The sequence below is a fragment of the Solanum verrucosum genome, unplaced genomic scaffold, assembly GCF_900185275.1.
Source record: "Solanum verrucosum unplaced genomic scaffold, falcon-dt-bn FXZP01000052.1, whole genome shotgun sequence".
NCBI classification, from domain to species: Eukaryota; Viridiplantae; Streptophyta; class Magnoliopsida; order Solanales; family Solanaceae; genus Solanum; species Solanum verrucosum.
The window spans coordinates 730,122-747,605 of NW_026020193.1; the positions used below are offsets into that span (position 1 = coordinate 730,122).

Consider the following 17,484-nt stretch of genomic DNA (forward strand, 5'->3'; position numbering starts at 1 on the left):
TACCCCATCCCTAATTATTGAGTTCAACTTTCTTAGAAGTATTTTTCCGGGTGTATTTTGGAGTTAATATTTGATCCAAGTGGGGTAATTTGGAAAGATAACAATAATCTAGAATTATTATAAAAGGTCTTAGGGGTAGGTCCTAAGGGTTACTTTTATAATCCGGTTAGCTTGTTGGTTTTAGTCAATTAGGGGTTAAAATCCCACATAAGTGAGTGTTGATTTTTATAATTTATACCTTTTGAGTCAAGGTTCATTTTCACGTACTTTTTACGTGCGTGCTCGAATTATCATAAAGAGATAAATAAAAGAACAAAAATATAAACTAAATTAAATCTTTCTTTATAAATACCCCCAAGGGATAGTTTCTCCTAACAACTATAACTAAATACTACAAATCTAATTTTTTTGGGGGGAATTTGGGGTGGACTCGTGTATAGTTGATATATAAAAAATGTGAGGGCAAACTTTTTTTTTTTTTTTTATCCTTTAATTCTATTACATTTGGGGATCCGGGAAGCGGAAGAGGGAATTAGAACAATGAGAATTACATCCATACCTACTCTGCGGAGGACGTCTATCCGTACCACTAAATTGTACGTGTTGATGGTGGGAGGCATTATCTTTTTGTCTACGACACCATATTTTCGATCAGTTCTTGTTACTCTTGGACATCGACGTTGATCAGATTGGCCATTTGCATTTCTCTCCATTGTATAGCCAACATTTGTATTTTCACTCCAAATTGATCATAGAGTACTATGAAGAGGGTCCATGGCAAGGTGATGGAATTTGAATGCCAGTATAGCCAACATTTACATTTTGACATTGAGAAGTAATTGGCGTATTCGCTATATGCTTCAAATTTATGTTGGTGAGTCGAACATTTTGACAAGGGAGTTTTGAACTGCACAACAGTTGAACCGGTATCTCACTGCTTGTTGTTCCCCTTATGTTCTGGTAAACCACATCGCTTATTTTCACTTGTGACAACGACTGCAAAATTCAACACATTCTGAATCAGATTTGCTCATGATCTTAATTGTATATGAAATTAATTAAACATACATCGGTTGATTTGTCACCATAGCTCTGGTCTATGATGATTGGATTTTTAACATTTTCCATAACAATGTCGCTGAACATCATCCCTAATGCTCTGTTTGCATTTTCTCCTGCATAAGTTTTGATTCGGATACCATTTGTCGTGCCTCTCAACGTACAATTCTTCACAATAAGTCCTCTAACTTCCAATTCGCCAGCCAACTTACCAAGACTACCTACACTATGTTTTCAATTACCACAAACAACATAACGTTGTGAGATTATAACGAGTGAAACTTGCTCTAGTGACAGAGGAAGTAGCAGATAATGTACCTAATGCCATGGCCAGGGCCACAGGTGACTTTGTTAACAGTGACATTGTTTGTTCCTTGTCCGAATGAAACACAATCATCGCCAGTCCTAATGACACTCCTGGAAAGTTTTATGGTATTCGACTTGCTTATATGTATTCCATCAGTGTTCGGGCTATCTTCAGGGGCATCGATTGTAAGTCCATGGAACCTTACCAAATAGCTATTTGTAATATGTAAATGAAATCCCATGCTATTTATCAACTTCAACCTCATTACTTTTCCATTCCGTATATCATTGAAATGCAAGGTCTACAAAAAAGAAGAATCACAAAGTATTACTGATCCATAATCTCGATAAATTAATTAAACGAGAAATTTGATTGAGATGAATGATGAACTTACAGCAGGGAGGTGGACACAATTAGGATTAGTTTTACAGTCATTAAACTGCCAAACAGATTGTCCTTGAGCATCTAGAGTGCCTCCACCAGTAATGATAACGCCATTAATAGACTCGAATGAGATCCAAGCAAAGTTTGAATATTCAGAAACATCAGGCACTGCCTTTAAGGTTCCTGCAATTTCAAGTATTATAGAATGTGTCCCTTTGCATGGTCCTGCAAATATGATCTCTCCTAGTGTATATACTCCCGGAGGGACAAAAACTCTTGCGTGTCCAGTGAAATCACAAGCAGCTCGCCACGCCTTCATAAATGCCTGCATGATTTCACACAATCAATCAATACAAATATACACAAATAATCTGTTCAAAATCCAATAAGCAAAAAAAGAATAATTATATAATCATAATTCATAAACTAAAAATTCTGGCTTCATTTATGTTCACACACATGTTGTAATTCCCATTTGACAATTTGAGTGCATCACACAAATGAAGGACATAATCATGACATGTTATAAACACGAACTACACTACAAAAATATACACTCTAAAGCCATTTACATGTAATATTTCATGGAAGACCGGTCTTCTCAATAATCTTTCATGAAGAATTTAATAAGAAATGATGATTGCTTTCATTTTTCATTTTGCACAAGGGAAATTACGGTTGAGAAAAGGAGAATTCCTATTTAAACAAGATAATTCTTGTTTAAATAACTCACATAAATGACCTAAGAAAGGGAATAGGATAAATGATCGTATTAGATATATAGTTTCTACATTAATCCGTTGTAGAATTTTAAAAATATTTCGTATGCCCAAAAATTTCATTTACATTTCCCTTTCATCTGTAGTTAATATTTGAAGAATTACCTGTGTGCTTATAAGTTCTGAGTTAGGTTTGGCATCAAAATCCATGACATTAAAAATGGTTTGATCAGCTAAAGGAACAGCAGCAGCTGCATTGCATTTGCAGGTAACCAACGTTGATAACACAAGAATGAGGGCTAAAGATGATCCATTAATAATTGTCATGGCCATTTTTTTTCAACCCCTCAACCTTTTGTTTTTTCCTTTTAAACCAAAGAGAGTTTGAGATATGTTACAAATTTAAAGCATTTTATAGCTCTTACCCAGGATTTTATTGAGGGTATAAGAGCTCTCCCTCTCTTTGTATGAATTCTTCTTCCTTGCTATTTTATTAGCAAATTAGGAAAATTACTCCGATAAATGCTCTAACAAAATAATGTTTTGTCAAACTTTGAGGACATTGTTGCTTCTTTGCTTGCCTCCTTTAATTTACTTGTCATATTTACATTTTGTCATTTTCATATATTTGCTTAATTTAATAAATTGCTTGCCCCTGAATTTGTGGATGCTTGTTCCTATTTCTCTTTGTGCCTAAATATAGTACTAGTAAAGATATGTCACCTGAATCTAACTCAGAGATGATGATTGCCCGAGTCCATACAAGGAGACTACCAGTCCATTCCTCAACCAATATGAGACTTTTATCCACTCTAACAAGTACCAACTCTAATTAATTTTCTCTTATTGTGAGGTGCAACCTTTTTTGCTTGAAGTTATTTGAATAAGTTGAGTTCATGCTTCAATTAATCGAGCATATATTACACCGTACCCCCTTCTTATTCTTATTTTTTTTAGCGGAATTAATACCATCCTAGAAGTTAAATGGGGATTTGGGAAAGAAAAAAATAAACCTCTCTAGCTATATTCATATATATCTATATTAAATTAAAGGTTGAAAATCATTTATTCCCCAAAAATTTATTTTAAAAATCAAACTCCTCTCTTAACTTTATCTTCTACCCTTTCTTTATCATTTTTTATCTTCTCTTTTTATACTTCTTTAAAAATCATAGTATTTTTTTTATTTAACTTCCATAAAGAACTTCTTGAAAAATATAAATTTTTCTAAAATAGAAAAATAAAAAAATATTGGTTGAGTAAATAAGTTAATATTGTCCTATAATGAAACAAATGAACAATTTATTTTAAAATATTAGTTTTAACAAAATTTATAATGTAATAACCTTATAAACATATTTTGATACAAGTAATACAAAAAAAATTAATAAAATAAAAGATATATTTCACAACAATTTCTAAGAATGAAAGGTTAATAGTTGAAGGAGAGGAGGAGCAACAAAATTTGTAACACCCCGTATCCAAAAATAGAGATTTCAGATTTCTGGTGTTACAGGTGGCACTCACGGACACCATTCACAGACCGTAGATGGACTCACGGTCCGTCCTGCAGGTCCGTGGTTCGTGACAGAAAACTTTCCCAGAACTCAGTCAGAAAATTTGGCTAAGTCCCGACTCACGGACAGACCCACGGTCCGTAGATCAGACCACGGTCTGTGGTATGTGTCCGTGGATCGAGACTTCCCTTACCCAGCCTCTGACACAAACTACGGTCGACCAGCACGGACCGTCAATCGATCCACGGTCCGTAGCTCTGACCGTAGATGAGGATTAGCAACCAGTTAGCTGAAAATTGTTGATGGGTCAACTTCAGATGGTCATAACTCTTAGTACAAAATTAATTATGTGTCCTATAACATATGGTTAGATATATAATTGAATTATCTTCCCAACGCCACCGAGTTTGCTAAATTTCGACCTCCGAGTAAAAAGTTATGCTTATTTTAGTGAAGCCCTGTCGGGCAGACTCAATCGACGGACCCAATCTACGGACCGTCGATTGAATGACGGCCCGTCAGTCCAATCCGTCGATCACTCCGACAGCAGTTAAGTCAGGGGTCTTTTGGTCTTTTCCTATTTCGTTTAACCCCTAAGATACGTTGTTTAAACCCTAAATCATGAGGTTTTAGTCAGTTTAAGCCTAGAAACATAACTAGAACTTACCTTAGTCAAAATCATTAATCAAAACTTAGAAAATTAGAAGCAAGAGAGGAGAAAAAGGTCAAGAACCCTAGTTCAAGAACGCAGCAAGTTTCCTTCAGTTCCAGCCCCGAAATCGAAAGATTTCTCCGTGGAATTCGTCACCAGGTATGTGGGATTTCACTAGTGGGTTCCTTTCGCCCATTAGGTCCCTAGAATTCAGTCAGATTCTTGATTCCATGATTATGAACAGACCTAGGGTTTCTAGAATTACAGCAGATCATCATGAATTAGTTATTTAAATGTTCCAAATCAGATTATCATGTTATTGCTCAGTTTATCGCATGAATTTTAGAACCCTAGCTATGTATTTCTTTAGTTCTTGAATTACACATGCTAGGTCAGATATTTCAGTATTCAGTTATACATTCCTCAGTTTATGAATGCATCATTATCAGATTAATTGTTGCATTCTCAGTTTGCATGTTCAGTTCGAGCTATCCAGTAACTTACAGAAATTCAGTCATAATGTATTAATTACTTAATTCATTGGGAGTAGCATAATACCGAGTTGGACTAGGGTTCAGCGTACCCATATAGTCCAGAACTACGAGCCACGTAGGTGTAAGTCCCCTCTGTGCGCAACATCAGTTTAGTGATCACGCCAGCATGCCTTCTATACCTCTGGCAGGGAATATTGGGTCCTCTCGATGGGGCATATACATCAGACTTCACATTTAGCTCATGTATGTCGGTTATTAGTAGCTCCCACAGTTCAGTCAGACTCTTTTGCATTGACCATATTTCTGTACAGTCAGTATTCAGTCTTAACATGCTATAAATTTGGTCATTGCATCAGTTAGCTCAATATTCAGTATTTCAGTATCTATATCATGTTCAGATGATTTCATTGCTTTATTGCTTTGTTCAGTTATATGTTATTTCAACTTTACTCTATCCTGCATGCTCAGTACCTCTCAAGTACTGACGCACATGTCCGCTACATTTTCTCGTGATGTAGGTTCAGGTTCTCAGCATCCAGATCACGCTTAGATCGGTTCCCGATCTCCAGTTCAGCAACTTCAGTGGTGAGTCCTCATTCTTCGAGGACTAGTGACATGTTTATCCTTACTGCTTTTAGTCTTTAGTTTCAGTTTTGCTAGATCTAGTTGGGGCATGTCCCAACATTTCTAGTCAGTTTAGAGGCATAATTCAGACATAGTTAGATTCAACTTAGTATTTTGAGTTTGATATCTCTTTTGTATTAAAGTCTCAGATTTAATATATCTCAGTTATAGTATATGGGTATTCCCCATCTTTTCAGATTTATTTATGATTTAGCTTCCGCATCAATTTATTATCTTTAGTATACTCATGATCATGCCAGGAGGGTTAGCTTGGGATCACTTGTGATCCTAGGTCCCGTGTCCGCGTCTCGGGGGTAGCTCGGGGCGTGACAAAATTCTTCATTTTTCTGAATTTTGTGAGAGTCAATTTATTCTAATAATAGTAATATTAAAGTGATACATATAACTAATCCATTAGCATACGGTCATACTTAAATTCTAATACTCAAATTAAATTAGAAAACCTTCACTAAAAACTTATACTAGTTGTTTGTTTATTTTAATTTTAATAGATTGGGTCCTCCATAACCTGTCTTGTAATTTGAGGTAAGAATAGCTAGTCTCCTTCTTTGTACTTTAACGTGTAATAATAATATAGCACCAACCAGCTCCATATCCTTCCTGGATGCTCTTGGCCCCTTGAAAATGTTTTTTTTTTTTTTTTTTTTTTTTGTGTTCGGCCTACATAAAAACTTGAAACTTGAAGGTTTTTGGCTTGATGCCCCCTTCATATTTGTATTTCTCTTGATAATCCACATGGCAGGGGTCATGTCAAAACCTCCACCACCCCAGGAAGATACCTAAGGTGGTTGGATTGTAATAATAAAAAAAGACTAGCAGATCGATAAATTTTCGCTATGCTAATAAACCCATAAATGGTTTAATCAAATGTCAAAACACAAACCCTAAAACCAAATAGTTTGTAACAAGTCTTGATCAGTACCATATGACCATGGTACTTTATTTAGATTTCACAGCAAGAGCAGTTTCTTCTTCTTTGTTTTTTTCGAAAATATTGGACTACTCAGGTATATATATTTACCCTGAAAGAGCATCTTGAGTAGTTGATACATTAATTTCCTACAGGAACTGAATCATATTGGGACGACGAATTTCATCATCATGTTCTTCATTAGGATCATCCACATTCATCATGTCTTCCAGCCAGATTTCGGACGAAGAAGACTGTTCCCCATAAGTTGAGCTACTAATTGCCAGAGAAAGCTCAAGGTTAGTACCTGCAGCTTGATCAATAACTGGTCGTGGCGCTGGTACATATCTTGTTGCCAGAGAAAGCACAAGATTAATACCAGCTGCAGCCTGCTCATTTTGTCGCGGCGCTGGTTCATTTCTTAATGGTGAAAGCGCTGGTCCATTTCTTAATGCCAGAGAAAGCTCAAGATTAGGTTCAACATCAGCTGCATTTACAGCTACAATAGGCCTAGTAACATACGGCATATTAAATAACTAATTAGTAAAATAATACTCTACTCTACCAGAAAAAAGCTATGTATAACAAATATATATAGCTTAGTGAAGAATAAGAGTGAATTTCAAACGAAGATATATATAAATCAAGTTATAAAGCAAACGCAAAAAAGAAAAAAAATGTAGTATTTTGGTAGAATACATCCTTGATCTCTCCATTTCCTTAGATCAAAAACCAAAACATTTAAATCTTTCTCTCTGGGAATAACTTCAGTATCCAAGTCTCACTTTCACGTTTGTCTCATGCTTCACATATTTCACTCCAAATACTATGTCTTAGTCCTGCTCAACCTGAATCCGACTCCAGAAACTCTAGTTGTATTTATATAATTTTAATGAGAAAGGCATACAAGACATATAATTTGGACTATAAAATATAAGGTAGACTAATCTCACTTATTTATTCAAAGCAGACAATAGTTATAGTTCATAAATTATTCTAGAATGGTAGATGGTGATTCCAATATTAGGAGTAACATGTAAACTGGAGTCTTAATTATTATGGGATAGAAAGTTATGTAATAAACGATATTTACTTGATGAGTTATTTCTATTCTTAGAAAATTAAAGTATGCCAACTAGAAGAATAAAACTCTATAGATATATCTAATAGTTGGTTAGATATCAATAGTAATTTAAGTTTGAACAAAATTTATAGGCTACTACTCATACTCATAATACCACACTTATACCATTCACACTTACTACACTTAAATTCCTCACCTACTTCATGTCAAATCAATCAGATGAAATCTCAAAACTAATATCATTACCCTCATATTTTATTCCTTTTATTACAACACTAACCTCAAATTCAAGCTTGGTGTCTAGTACTAAACACATATATCAATCTAATCACTCACAAACTATACTAGCTTACGACTACTAGATAAAATTATGAAACACTCGTCCACTAAGACCTCATGACAAGTAGTCAATCTTTATCTCACAACTACCTATTTATAGAATACCGTCACTTTTCCTTTCATAAATTAACTACTATTTACCTATTTACTATACATCATTACTTAATTAGTTCTATAACACTTTGAATATCATGGGGTTTTCCTTCAAAATCATAAGGCTATCTTAGATCTATCACCTCATGAATACTCTGCTCATCTATTCAACACATATACTTGGTCTTCACTAACACAATGGCACATCGACTTAGACTCCTTTTTTGTTAAAGTTTACTCTTAACTCATCTTAACTAGTAACTATTCATCTACCTTCTATCATGAAATCCACATAAAATTATTACTCCTTAGCCTACACATAAGGGAAAACTCCTCATTAATGACTTACTGGTACATGACTACAACTATACACTTTACTCAATAACAATCTCCATTTCTTAGGTTACTACACCTCTAAATATGTACACCTCAAAATCAGACTTGGACTTTGTAGCAGAAAACAACATAATTTGGTGAACCACGACAGGGTGCACGAACCGTGAAAGGAATCACGGTCCGTCGACCTGCCCGTGGTTCACACCCACCAAGAAGTGGTGGACCATGGGACCCTTCACGGGCCGTGGGAAGGCTCGTGGAGGCCGGGCAGAACCAACCAAAGCTCATGCCTCAGACCACGGAGCCCACCACGGACCGTGGTCTTGATGACGGACCGTGGGAGGGTCCGTCGTCTTGAGCCAGCAAGCCCTTAGCCCCAAGTAAAGAACCACAAAGGCCTTCACGGTCCGTGAAGTGGACCATGAGAGGGGGTTACCAGGAACCAGTAGACCATGGGCAGAACCACGACCCACTTGACGGGTCGTGGCCCCAACGATGGTCCCTCAATGGCTCCGTGGAAGGTCCCCGTCAACTTTAAAGTTAGGGTCATTTTGGTGTTTTCCACTATGCATTGGGCATTTAAACTACGTCGGTTGATAGCTAAACTATGTCGTTTTAGTCAGTTTAAGCCTGATAATCTAGTCAGGACCTAATCAAAACCTATATTCTCCAAAAAATCCATCGAACTTAGAGCAAAAAGAGAAGAAAGAGTCGACCAGCCCCTTAAGAACACGCAACAGGTTTTCTCCCGTTCCAGCCCAAAATCAAAGGATTTCTCCGTATATTTCATCACCAGGTATGTGGGATTCAACTAGTGGGTTCTTTTCATCCACTAGGTCCCTAGAATTCAATTAGTTCTTCAGATTCTCATAAACTGTTCATACCTAGGGTTTCTAGATTTATTGTGAATATGGTTCCCTTGATCTAAATAACTTATTTCTTGATAATTTTAGTATAATTCCCTCCATAGTACCCAGAACCCTAGTTTGTGTAGATTCTCTTAGTTCATGAATTGCACTTGCTAGGTCAGTTAAGCAAATAATCATGCTCTAGTTTCGAATGTTACTTATCAATATATAATTGTTGCATTCCCAGATTTGCATATCAGTCTATTCAGTATGTCAGTATTTCAGTTACATTTCAGTCATATACATATTCAGTTGGGAGTAGACTTAGCACTGAGTTGGCATAGGGATCATCGTACCCTCACAGTCCCAAAACTACGTGCCTTCGTAGGAGTATAAGTCCCCTCTGTTGGGCAACAGATTTAGTGATCACGCTAGGCATGCCTTTATACCCCTGGCAAGGTATATTGGGCCCTCTGGATGGGGCATATACATCGGACTCCACGTTTAGCTCATGTGGTTTTATGTCGGTTAATAGTAGCTCTCACGGTCAGACTCTTAGTGCATTTGACCAGGTTTTCAGTATATATATTTGTATTTAGTTCAGCATGTCTTGTTCATGGTTAGTACTTGGTCATTGCATTCAGTTCAGCTTTTCAGTTATCTTTTCAGTATTTACCATATTGCTCGGTTATGCCTTGTTCAAATTACATATGTTTATTCAGCTTAGCATCTATATCCTACATGCTCAGTACATTCCAAGTACTTACACATACTATGCGCTACATCCTTTCATGATGTAGGTTCAAGTACTCAGCATTCAGATTGCGCTTAGATCGATTCTTGGTTCGCATTTCAGCAGCTTCAATGGTGAGTCCTCATACTTCGAGGACAATAGACATGCGTTTCATGCTTAGTTTTTTTATTTAGTTTTCATTTTTTTTGTTAGAGTTAGCTGGGGGGCATGTCCCAGCAACTCAACTCAGTTAGAGGCTTTTCAGACATTGTAGTAGAATCATCTTAGATTGTTGAGTTTATCTTTCAACTATCTCTAAACCTTTAGTATGTTTTATACATTAAGACTAGTTGGGTATTCCCCATTTTCCAGTTATCTATTGTTTAGCTTCCGCATAGTACTTGTATTATTTAGTTATTCTCAATATGCTTATGATTATGCCAAACACAAGGTTAGCTTGGGTCACTCGTGATCCTAGGTCCCATGTTACGTCAAAGGGGTAGCCTCGGGGTGTCACAAGCTTGGTATCAGAGCATTAGGTTCAAGAGTCCTAGGATGTCTGAAAGCTGCACTAAGTAGAGTCTCTTTCATGGGTGTGAAGGGCACCACATCTATGAGAGGGAGGCTACAAAGTGTTAAGAAAAACTTCACTTTCTTTATTATTCTTACTGTGCGTGGGTATGATCCAACTTTTCCTTTCTAATTCATCGTTATGCATTTCAGAGCATACCTCCTCGTAGAGCTAATGCACGGAATTCTAATGCACGAAATGCTAACGCAGTTCCTCTAGTCCTGAACTATGAGGTTATGAATGTAGAATTTTGGAATGCGATCCAACTCTTGGCTCAGAGTGTGGCCAATCAAAAAATTCAGTAGGCCCCACTTCCTACAAACACTAATGTTGGATCATCTGCAGCTAGGGTTCAAGATTTTGTTCGAATGAATCTACCCAAGCTTTTAATGTCGCAGTTGGTGAGGACTCACAGAACTTCATTGACGAGGTTAAGTAATTTTTTGGAGTGATACAAGTGACTGGTAATGATAGGGTGGAGTTGGAATCCTACCAACTTAAGGATGTAGCTCACATTTGATTCACTCAGTGGAAAGAAAATAGGGGTGGGAATGCAGCTCCTATGACTTGGGAGTGTTTTACTGGAGCTTTTCTGGACAGGTTTTTCACAAGGAAGTTGAGAGAAGCTAAGGCACAAGAGTTTATGGATTTGAAGCAGGGTACCATGTCAGTCCAGACTTAATTTCACCTAGCTCTCCAGGTATGCTCTACACATGATTGCCGATCTAAGGGCAAAAATGAGGAAGTTTCTGTTTGGGGTATCCGACTTGGTGAAGACAGAGTGCAGGAATGCTATGCTGTTAGAGGATATGAATATCTCTAGGCTTATGACTCATGCTCAGCAGGTTGAGGGAGATAAGCTTAGGGAAATGGCTAAGGACAACAAGAAGGCTAGAATAGGGAATTATGAATACTCTCAGCAGAAATCGGGTGGTGAAAATTGCTCATAATTTCAACAGAGGTTTACAGTCCCAGTACCTTCATCAGCTAGTGCTTCGTCCCCCAGGTTTCGATAGGATTAGAAAGGTAGGGCATCAGGCTCTAAGCTTCAAGAGAGTGCTTCAGGTAATAGGACTTACCCAACTTGTCCAAAGTGTGGTAAGAACCATCTGGGCGAGTGTCTTACAGGCAAGGAAGGGTGTTTTGGGTGTGGTCAGTCTGACAATAGGTTGAAGGATTGCCCTTCTTCTAGGCAGGGGCAAGAAGGTAACAACAATAGGGCTTAGTCTACAGCTCCAGCAGCACCAGCAGGTCGCCCAACTCAGCAGGGTGCTTTATCTGGTACAGGTGGTATTCAGCACTAGAATAGGTTGTATGCTCTCCAGGCTCGCCAGGACCATGAAGATTCTCCTGATGTGGTCATCGATACGTTGCGGGTCTTTCATTTAGATGTTTATGCATTTTTAGATCCACGGGCTACATTATCTTTTGTAACTTCCTATATAATAGTAGACTTCGGTATCAGTCCAGAAACTCTCTCAGAACCCTTCTCAATCTCTACTCCAGTTGGTGACCCAGTTATAGCTAGACGGGTATACAAAAATTGCCCTGTCATAGTCTTTCAAAAGGTCACCTTAGCAGATCTTGTAGAGTTAGAAATGGTAGGTTTTGATATCATTCTAGGCATGGACTGGGTATATTCTTGTTATGCCTCAGTCGATTGTAGAACTAGGATCGTTCAGTTTCAATTTCCAAGTGAGCCAGTCTTAGAGTGGAATGGTAGTAGCTCAGTGCCGATGGGTCGATTCATCTCTACCTTAAGGCCAGAAAAATGATTTCCAAAGGGTATATCTATCATCTTGTTCGGGTTAAGGATTTCAAACTCCAAAACCCCAACTCTTGAGTCAGTCCCAGTAGTAAATAAATTTCCAGAAGTGTTTCCAGAAGATCTTCCTGTTGTTCCTCCCGAAAGGGAAATCGACTTCAGAATAGAATTCCTTCCAGATACCTAGCCTATTTCGATTACTCCCCACAGAATGGCTCCAGCTGAGCTTAAGGAATTGAAAGAGCAATTGAAAGACCTTCAAGATAAGGGCTTCATCAGACCTAGTATCTCTTCATGGGGTGCTCCAGTGTTATTCGTGAAAAAGAAAGATGTTTCTCTCAGAATGTGCATTGATTATCGACAGTTGAAAAAAGTCACAATCAAGAATAAGTATCCTATCCCCAGGATTGATGACTTGTTTGATCAACTTCAGGATGCTAGCTGCTTTTCTAAGATAGAACTCATATATGGCTATCATTAGCTCCTAGTCAGAGATAGTGACATTCCGAAGACATCTTTCACAGCTCGGTATGGTCATTATGAATTTGTAGTTATGTCTTTTGGACTAACAAATGCTCCTACAACTTTCATGGACTTAATGAACAGGGTGTTCAAACAATATTTGCACTTGTTCGTTATCGTCTTTATTAATGATATCCTTATTTATTGTCGGAGTGAGGTGGAGCATGCGAGTCATATAATATTTGTTCTGTAAACTCTCAAAGATCGCCAACTATTCGCTAAGTTTAGCAAATGTGAATTCTAATTATAGTCCATCGCTTTCCTTGGTCATATGGTATCCAGAGAATGGATCTGAGTAGATTCTCAGAAAATTAAGGCAGTACAACACTGGCCCAGACCCATCCCTCCGACAGATATCAGAAGTTTCTTGGGTTTGATAGGGTATTATAGGAAATTTGTTGAAGAATTTTCATCCATAGCTTCCCCATTGACCAAGTTGACTCAGAAAAAGGTCAAGTTTCAATGGTCAGGTGAGTGTGAGAAAAGCTTCTCAAAATTGAAGACTAGGTTGACTAAGCTTCGGTCTTGACTCTACTAGATGGTTCAGACGGTTATGTAATTTAGTGTGATGCATCCAGGGTTGGCCTGGGTTGTGTGCTGATGTAGAGAGGTAAAGTCATAACTTATGCTTCTAGACAACCTAAGGTCCATGAGAAGAACTACCTGACTTATGACCTCGAGCTTGGAGCCGTAGATTTGCCCTAAAGATTTGGAGACACTACTTGTATGGTGTTCATGTTGATGTATTCACAGATCATAAGAACCTCTAGTATGTGTTCACCAAGAAAGAGTTGAACCTTCATTAGAGGAGATGGCTTGAACTCCTCAAATACTATGACATGAATGTGATTTACCATCCTGGTAAGGCCAATGTAGTGGCTGATGCTCTCAGCAGGCTGTCTATGGGTAGTGTAACGCATGTGGAGGAAGAAAAGAAAAAGCTAGCCAAAGATGTTCACCGGCTTTCTCGCTTAGGAGTTGGCCTTACAGACATGTCAGATGGTGGTGTGATAGTTCAGAACTTATCAGAATCTTCATTGGTAGCGGAGATTAAGAAAAAAAAGGATAGTGATCCTATATTACTTCAGTTGAAAGGTGCGGTTCATCAGTGAAAAGTTGAGGTTTTATCCTAAGAGAGAGATGGTGTACTTCATTACTAGGGTCGTGTATGTGTTCCTAATGTGGATAAGTTAAGGCAACAAATCCTCACAGAAGCTCATAACTCCAGGTATTCCATTCACCCAGGTGCCATTAAGATATATGTGATCTACGAGAAGTTTTTTGGTGGAACGGTATGAAGAGGGACATAGCAGATTTTGTGGCTAAGTATCCTAACTGTCAACAGGTTAAGGTAAAACACCAGAAACCAGGAGGTATAACTCAAGAGATTAACATTCCAACATTGAAGTGGTAAGTGATAAACATGGACTTCATTATGGGTTTACCTCGTACTCGCAGACAACATGACTCCATTTGGGGTGATAGTGGATAGAGTTACTAAGTCCGCTCACTTCTTGGCTGTCAAGACTACATATTCGGCGGAGAACTACGACAAACTCTACATTCATGAGATAGTCAGGTTGCATGGGTCCCTTGTCTATCATCTCAGATAAATATCCTCAATTTACCTCTCATTTTTGGAAATCGTTTTATAAAGGTATTGATACTCAGGCAAATCTCAGTACAACATTTCATCCATAGACGAATGGTCAAGCAGAGTGTACCATTCAGACCTTAGAGGACATGTTGAGAGCTTGCGTGATCGATTTCAAAGGAAGTTGGGATGTTCACCTACCCCTTATAGAGTTCCCCAATAATATTATCTACCATTCTAGTATTCAGATTGCCTCGTATGAGGCACTATATGGGCGTAGATATAGATCTCCGATTGGTTGGTTTGAAGTAGGTGAAACAGCCTTGATTGGGACAGATTCGGTTCATAAAGCTATGGAAAAAGTTTAGCTCATCAGAGATAAACTAAAGACAACCCAGAGTCATTAGAAGTCATATGCAGTTTTGAGGAGAAGGGAGTTAGAGTTATAAATCGATGATTGGATTTTCCTGAAAGTGTCACCTATGAAGGGTTGGTAATGTGGTTTATGAGTTAGAGTTGCCAGCAGAACTAGCAGTAGTTCATCCAATCTTTCACATTTCCTTGTTGAAGAAGTGTGTGGGTGATCCAGCATCGATAGTGCTATTAAAGAGTGTGGCTGTAAATGATAGTCTCACTTATGAAGAGGTGCCAATAGAGATTCTTGACAAGTTCGTAGGTTGAGAAATAAAGAAGTCGCTTCAGTGAAGGTTTTGTGGAGGAGTCAGTCCATAGAGGGAGCTACTTGGGAAGCAAAAACAACTATTAAAGCCAAGTATCCTCATCTCTTTCCTTCCGATTTTGTTTAAGCTTGAGATAATAGTTCCTCTCTAGTTTCTTAGTTTACTCTTGCGTAAATTCAGTCTCAGTATCTTGTTCCTTCAGTTGTTCTTGCATTTCAGCATATTTGCATGTTCTAGGAACTCAGTTCAGCTAGATATCGGTTTCTAGTACTTAGTGGTAGGGATTGCAACTCCTTCCCTCCATACTCAGCTAGTTTAGACTTTATTTGAGGACGATGATCCCAAGGGGGAGATATTGTAACACCTCAAAATCAGACTTGGACTTTGTAGCAGAAAACAACAGTATTTGGTGAACCACGACAGGGTGCGCGAACCGTGAAAGGAACCACGGTCCGTCGACCTGCCCGTGGTTCATACCCACCCAGAAGTGGTGGACCACGGGACCCTTCACCAGCCGTGAATCACCACATGAGCTGTGGGAAGGCTCGTGGAGGCCATACAGACCCAACCAAAGCTCATGCCTCAGACCATGGATCCTACCATAGACCGTGGTCTTGATGACGGACCGTGGGAGGGTCCGTCATCTTGAGCCAACAAGCCCTTAGCCCCAAGTAAAGAACCAGAGAGGCCTTCAAGGTCCGTGAAGTGTTCTATGAGATGGGGTTACCAGGAACCAGTAGACCATGGGTAGAACCACAACCCACTTGACGGCTTGTGGTCCCAATGATGGTCCCTCAATGGCTCTGTGGAAGGTCCCCGTCAACTTTTAAGTTAGGGTCTTTTCACTATGCATTGGGCATTTAAACTACGTCGGTTGAAACCTAAACTACATCGTTTTAGTCAGTTTAAGCCTGATAATCTAGTCAGGACCTAACCAAAACCTTTATTCTCCAAAAAAAATCCATCGAACTTAGAGCAAAAAGAGAAGAAAGAGTCGATCATCCCCGCAAGAACACGCAACCGGTTTTCTTCTCTTCCAGCCCAAAATCGAAGGATTTCTCTGTAGATTTCGTCACCAGGTATGTGGGATTCCACTACTGGGTTCCTTTCATTTACTAGGTCCCTAGAATTCAGTTAGTTTTTCAGATTCGCATAAACAATTAAGACCTAGGGTTTCTAGATTTTCAAGATTTATTGTGAATATGGTTCCCTTCATCTAAATAACTTGTTTCTTGATAATTTTAGTATAATTTCCTACATAGTACCAGAACCCTAGTTTGTGTAGATTTTCTTAGTCCATGAATTGCACTTGCTAGGTCAATTAAATAGATAACCATGCTCCCGTTTTGAATGTTACATTATTAGTATATAATTGTTGCATTCCTAGATTTGCATGTCAGTATTTGAGCTATTCAATATGTCAGTATTTCAGTTACATTTAAGTCATATACATATTCAGTTGGGTGTAGACTTAGCATCGAGTTGTACTAGGGTTCAATGTATCCTCACAGTCCCAGAACTACGTGCCCTCGTATGAGTATAAGTCCCCTCTGTTGGGCATCAGATTTAATGATCACGACAGTCATGCATTTATACCCTAGCAAGGTATATTGGGTCCTCTCGATGGGGTGTATACATTCGACTCCACGTTTAGCTCACATGATTTTATGTCGGTTAATAGTTGCTCCCACAGTCAGACTCTTAGTGTATTTGACCAGGATTTCAGTATATACATTTGTATTCAGTTCAACATGTCTTGTTCATGGTTATTACTTGGTCATTGCATTCAGTTTAGATTTTCAGTTATCATTTTAGTATTTACAATATTGCTCAGTTATGCCTTGTTCAGCTTACTTATGTTTATTCAACTTAGCATCTATATCCTGCATGCTCAATACATTCCAAGTACTAACGCATACTTTGCGCTACATCCTTTCATGATGTAGGTTCAGGTACTCAGTATTCACATCGCGCTTAGATTGATTCTCGGTCCATATTTCAGTAACTTCAGTGGTGAGTCCTCATACTTCGAGGACAATAGACATGTGTTTCATACTCAATCTTTTTATTAAATTTTCAGTTTTTTTGTTCGAGTTAGCTGGGGGCATGTCCCAGCAACTCCACTCAGTTAGAGGCTTTTCAAACATAGTAGTAGAATCAGCTTGGATTGTTGAGTTTATCTTTCATCTACTACTAAATTCTTAGTATGTTTTATACATTTAGACTAGTTGG

General features: G+C 38.3%; 1 protein-coding gene across 1 annotated transcript; it reads right to left on the reverse strand.

Moving 5' to 3' along the window:
- Window positions 1-726: 726 nt before the first annotated feature.
- Window positions 727-2,911, reverse strand: LOC125829418 (exopolygalacturonase-like). The gene is made up of 5 exons (XM_049508639.1): window positions 2,635-2,911; window positions 1,761-2,075; window positions 1,378-1,667; window positions 1,069-1,285; window positions 727-996 (listed from the first exon to the last, which is right to left on the reverse strand). The coding sequence occupies exons 1-5, from the start codon at window positions 2,800-2,802 to the stop codon at window positions 760-762; spliced, it is 1,227 nt and encodes a 408-aa protein (XP_049364596.1). The 5' UTR covers window positions 2,803-2,911; the 3' UTR covers window positions 727-759.
- Between the last annotated feature and the right edge of the window lie 14,573 nt (window positions 2,912-17,484).

What these genes read in the sequence shown, in the direction of transcription:
- LOC125829418 (XM_049508639.1), bottom strand. Translation starts at nt 2,802, where the DNA reads ATGGCCATGACAATTATTAATGGATCATCTTTAGCCCTCATTCTTGTG. An exon ending in ATTGTGTCCACCTCCCTGCT is followed by an intron (nt 1,668 to 1,760) that starts GTAAGTTCATCA and finishes TCTTTTTTGTAG; the next exon opens with ACCTTGCATTTCAATGATAT. An exon ending in GGCCCTGGCCATGGCATTAG is followed by an intron (nt 1,286 to 1,377) that starts GTACATTATCTG and finishes TTGAAAACATAG; the next exon opens with TGTAGGTAGTCTTGGTAAGT.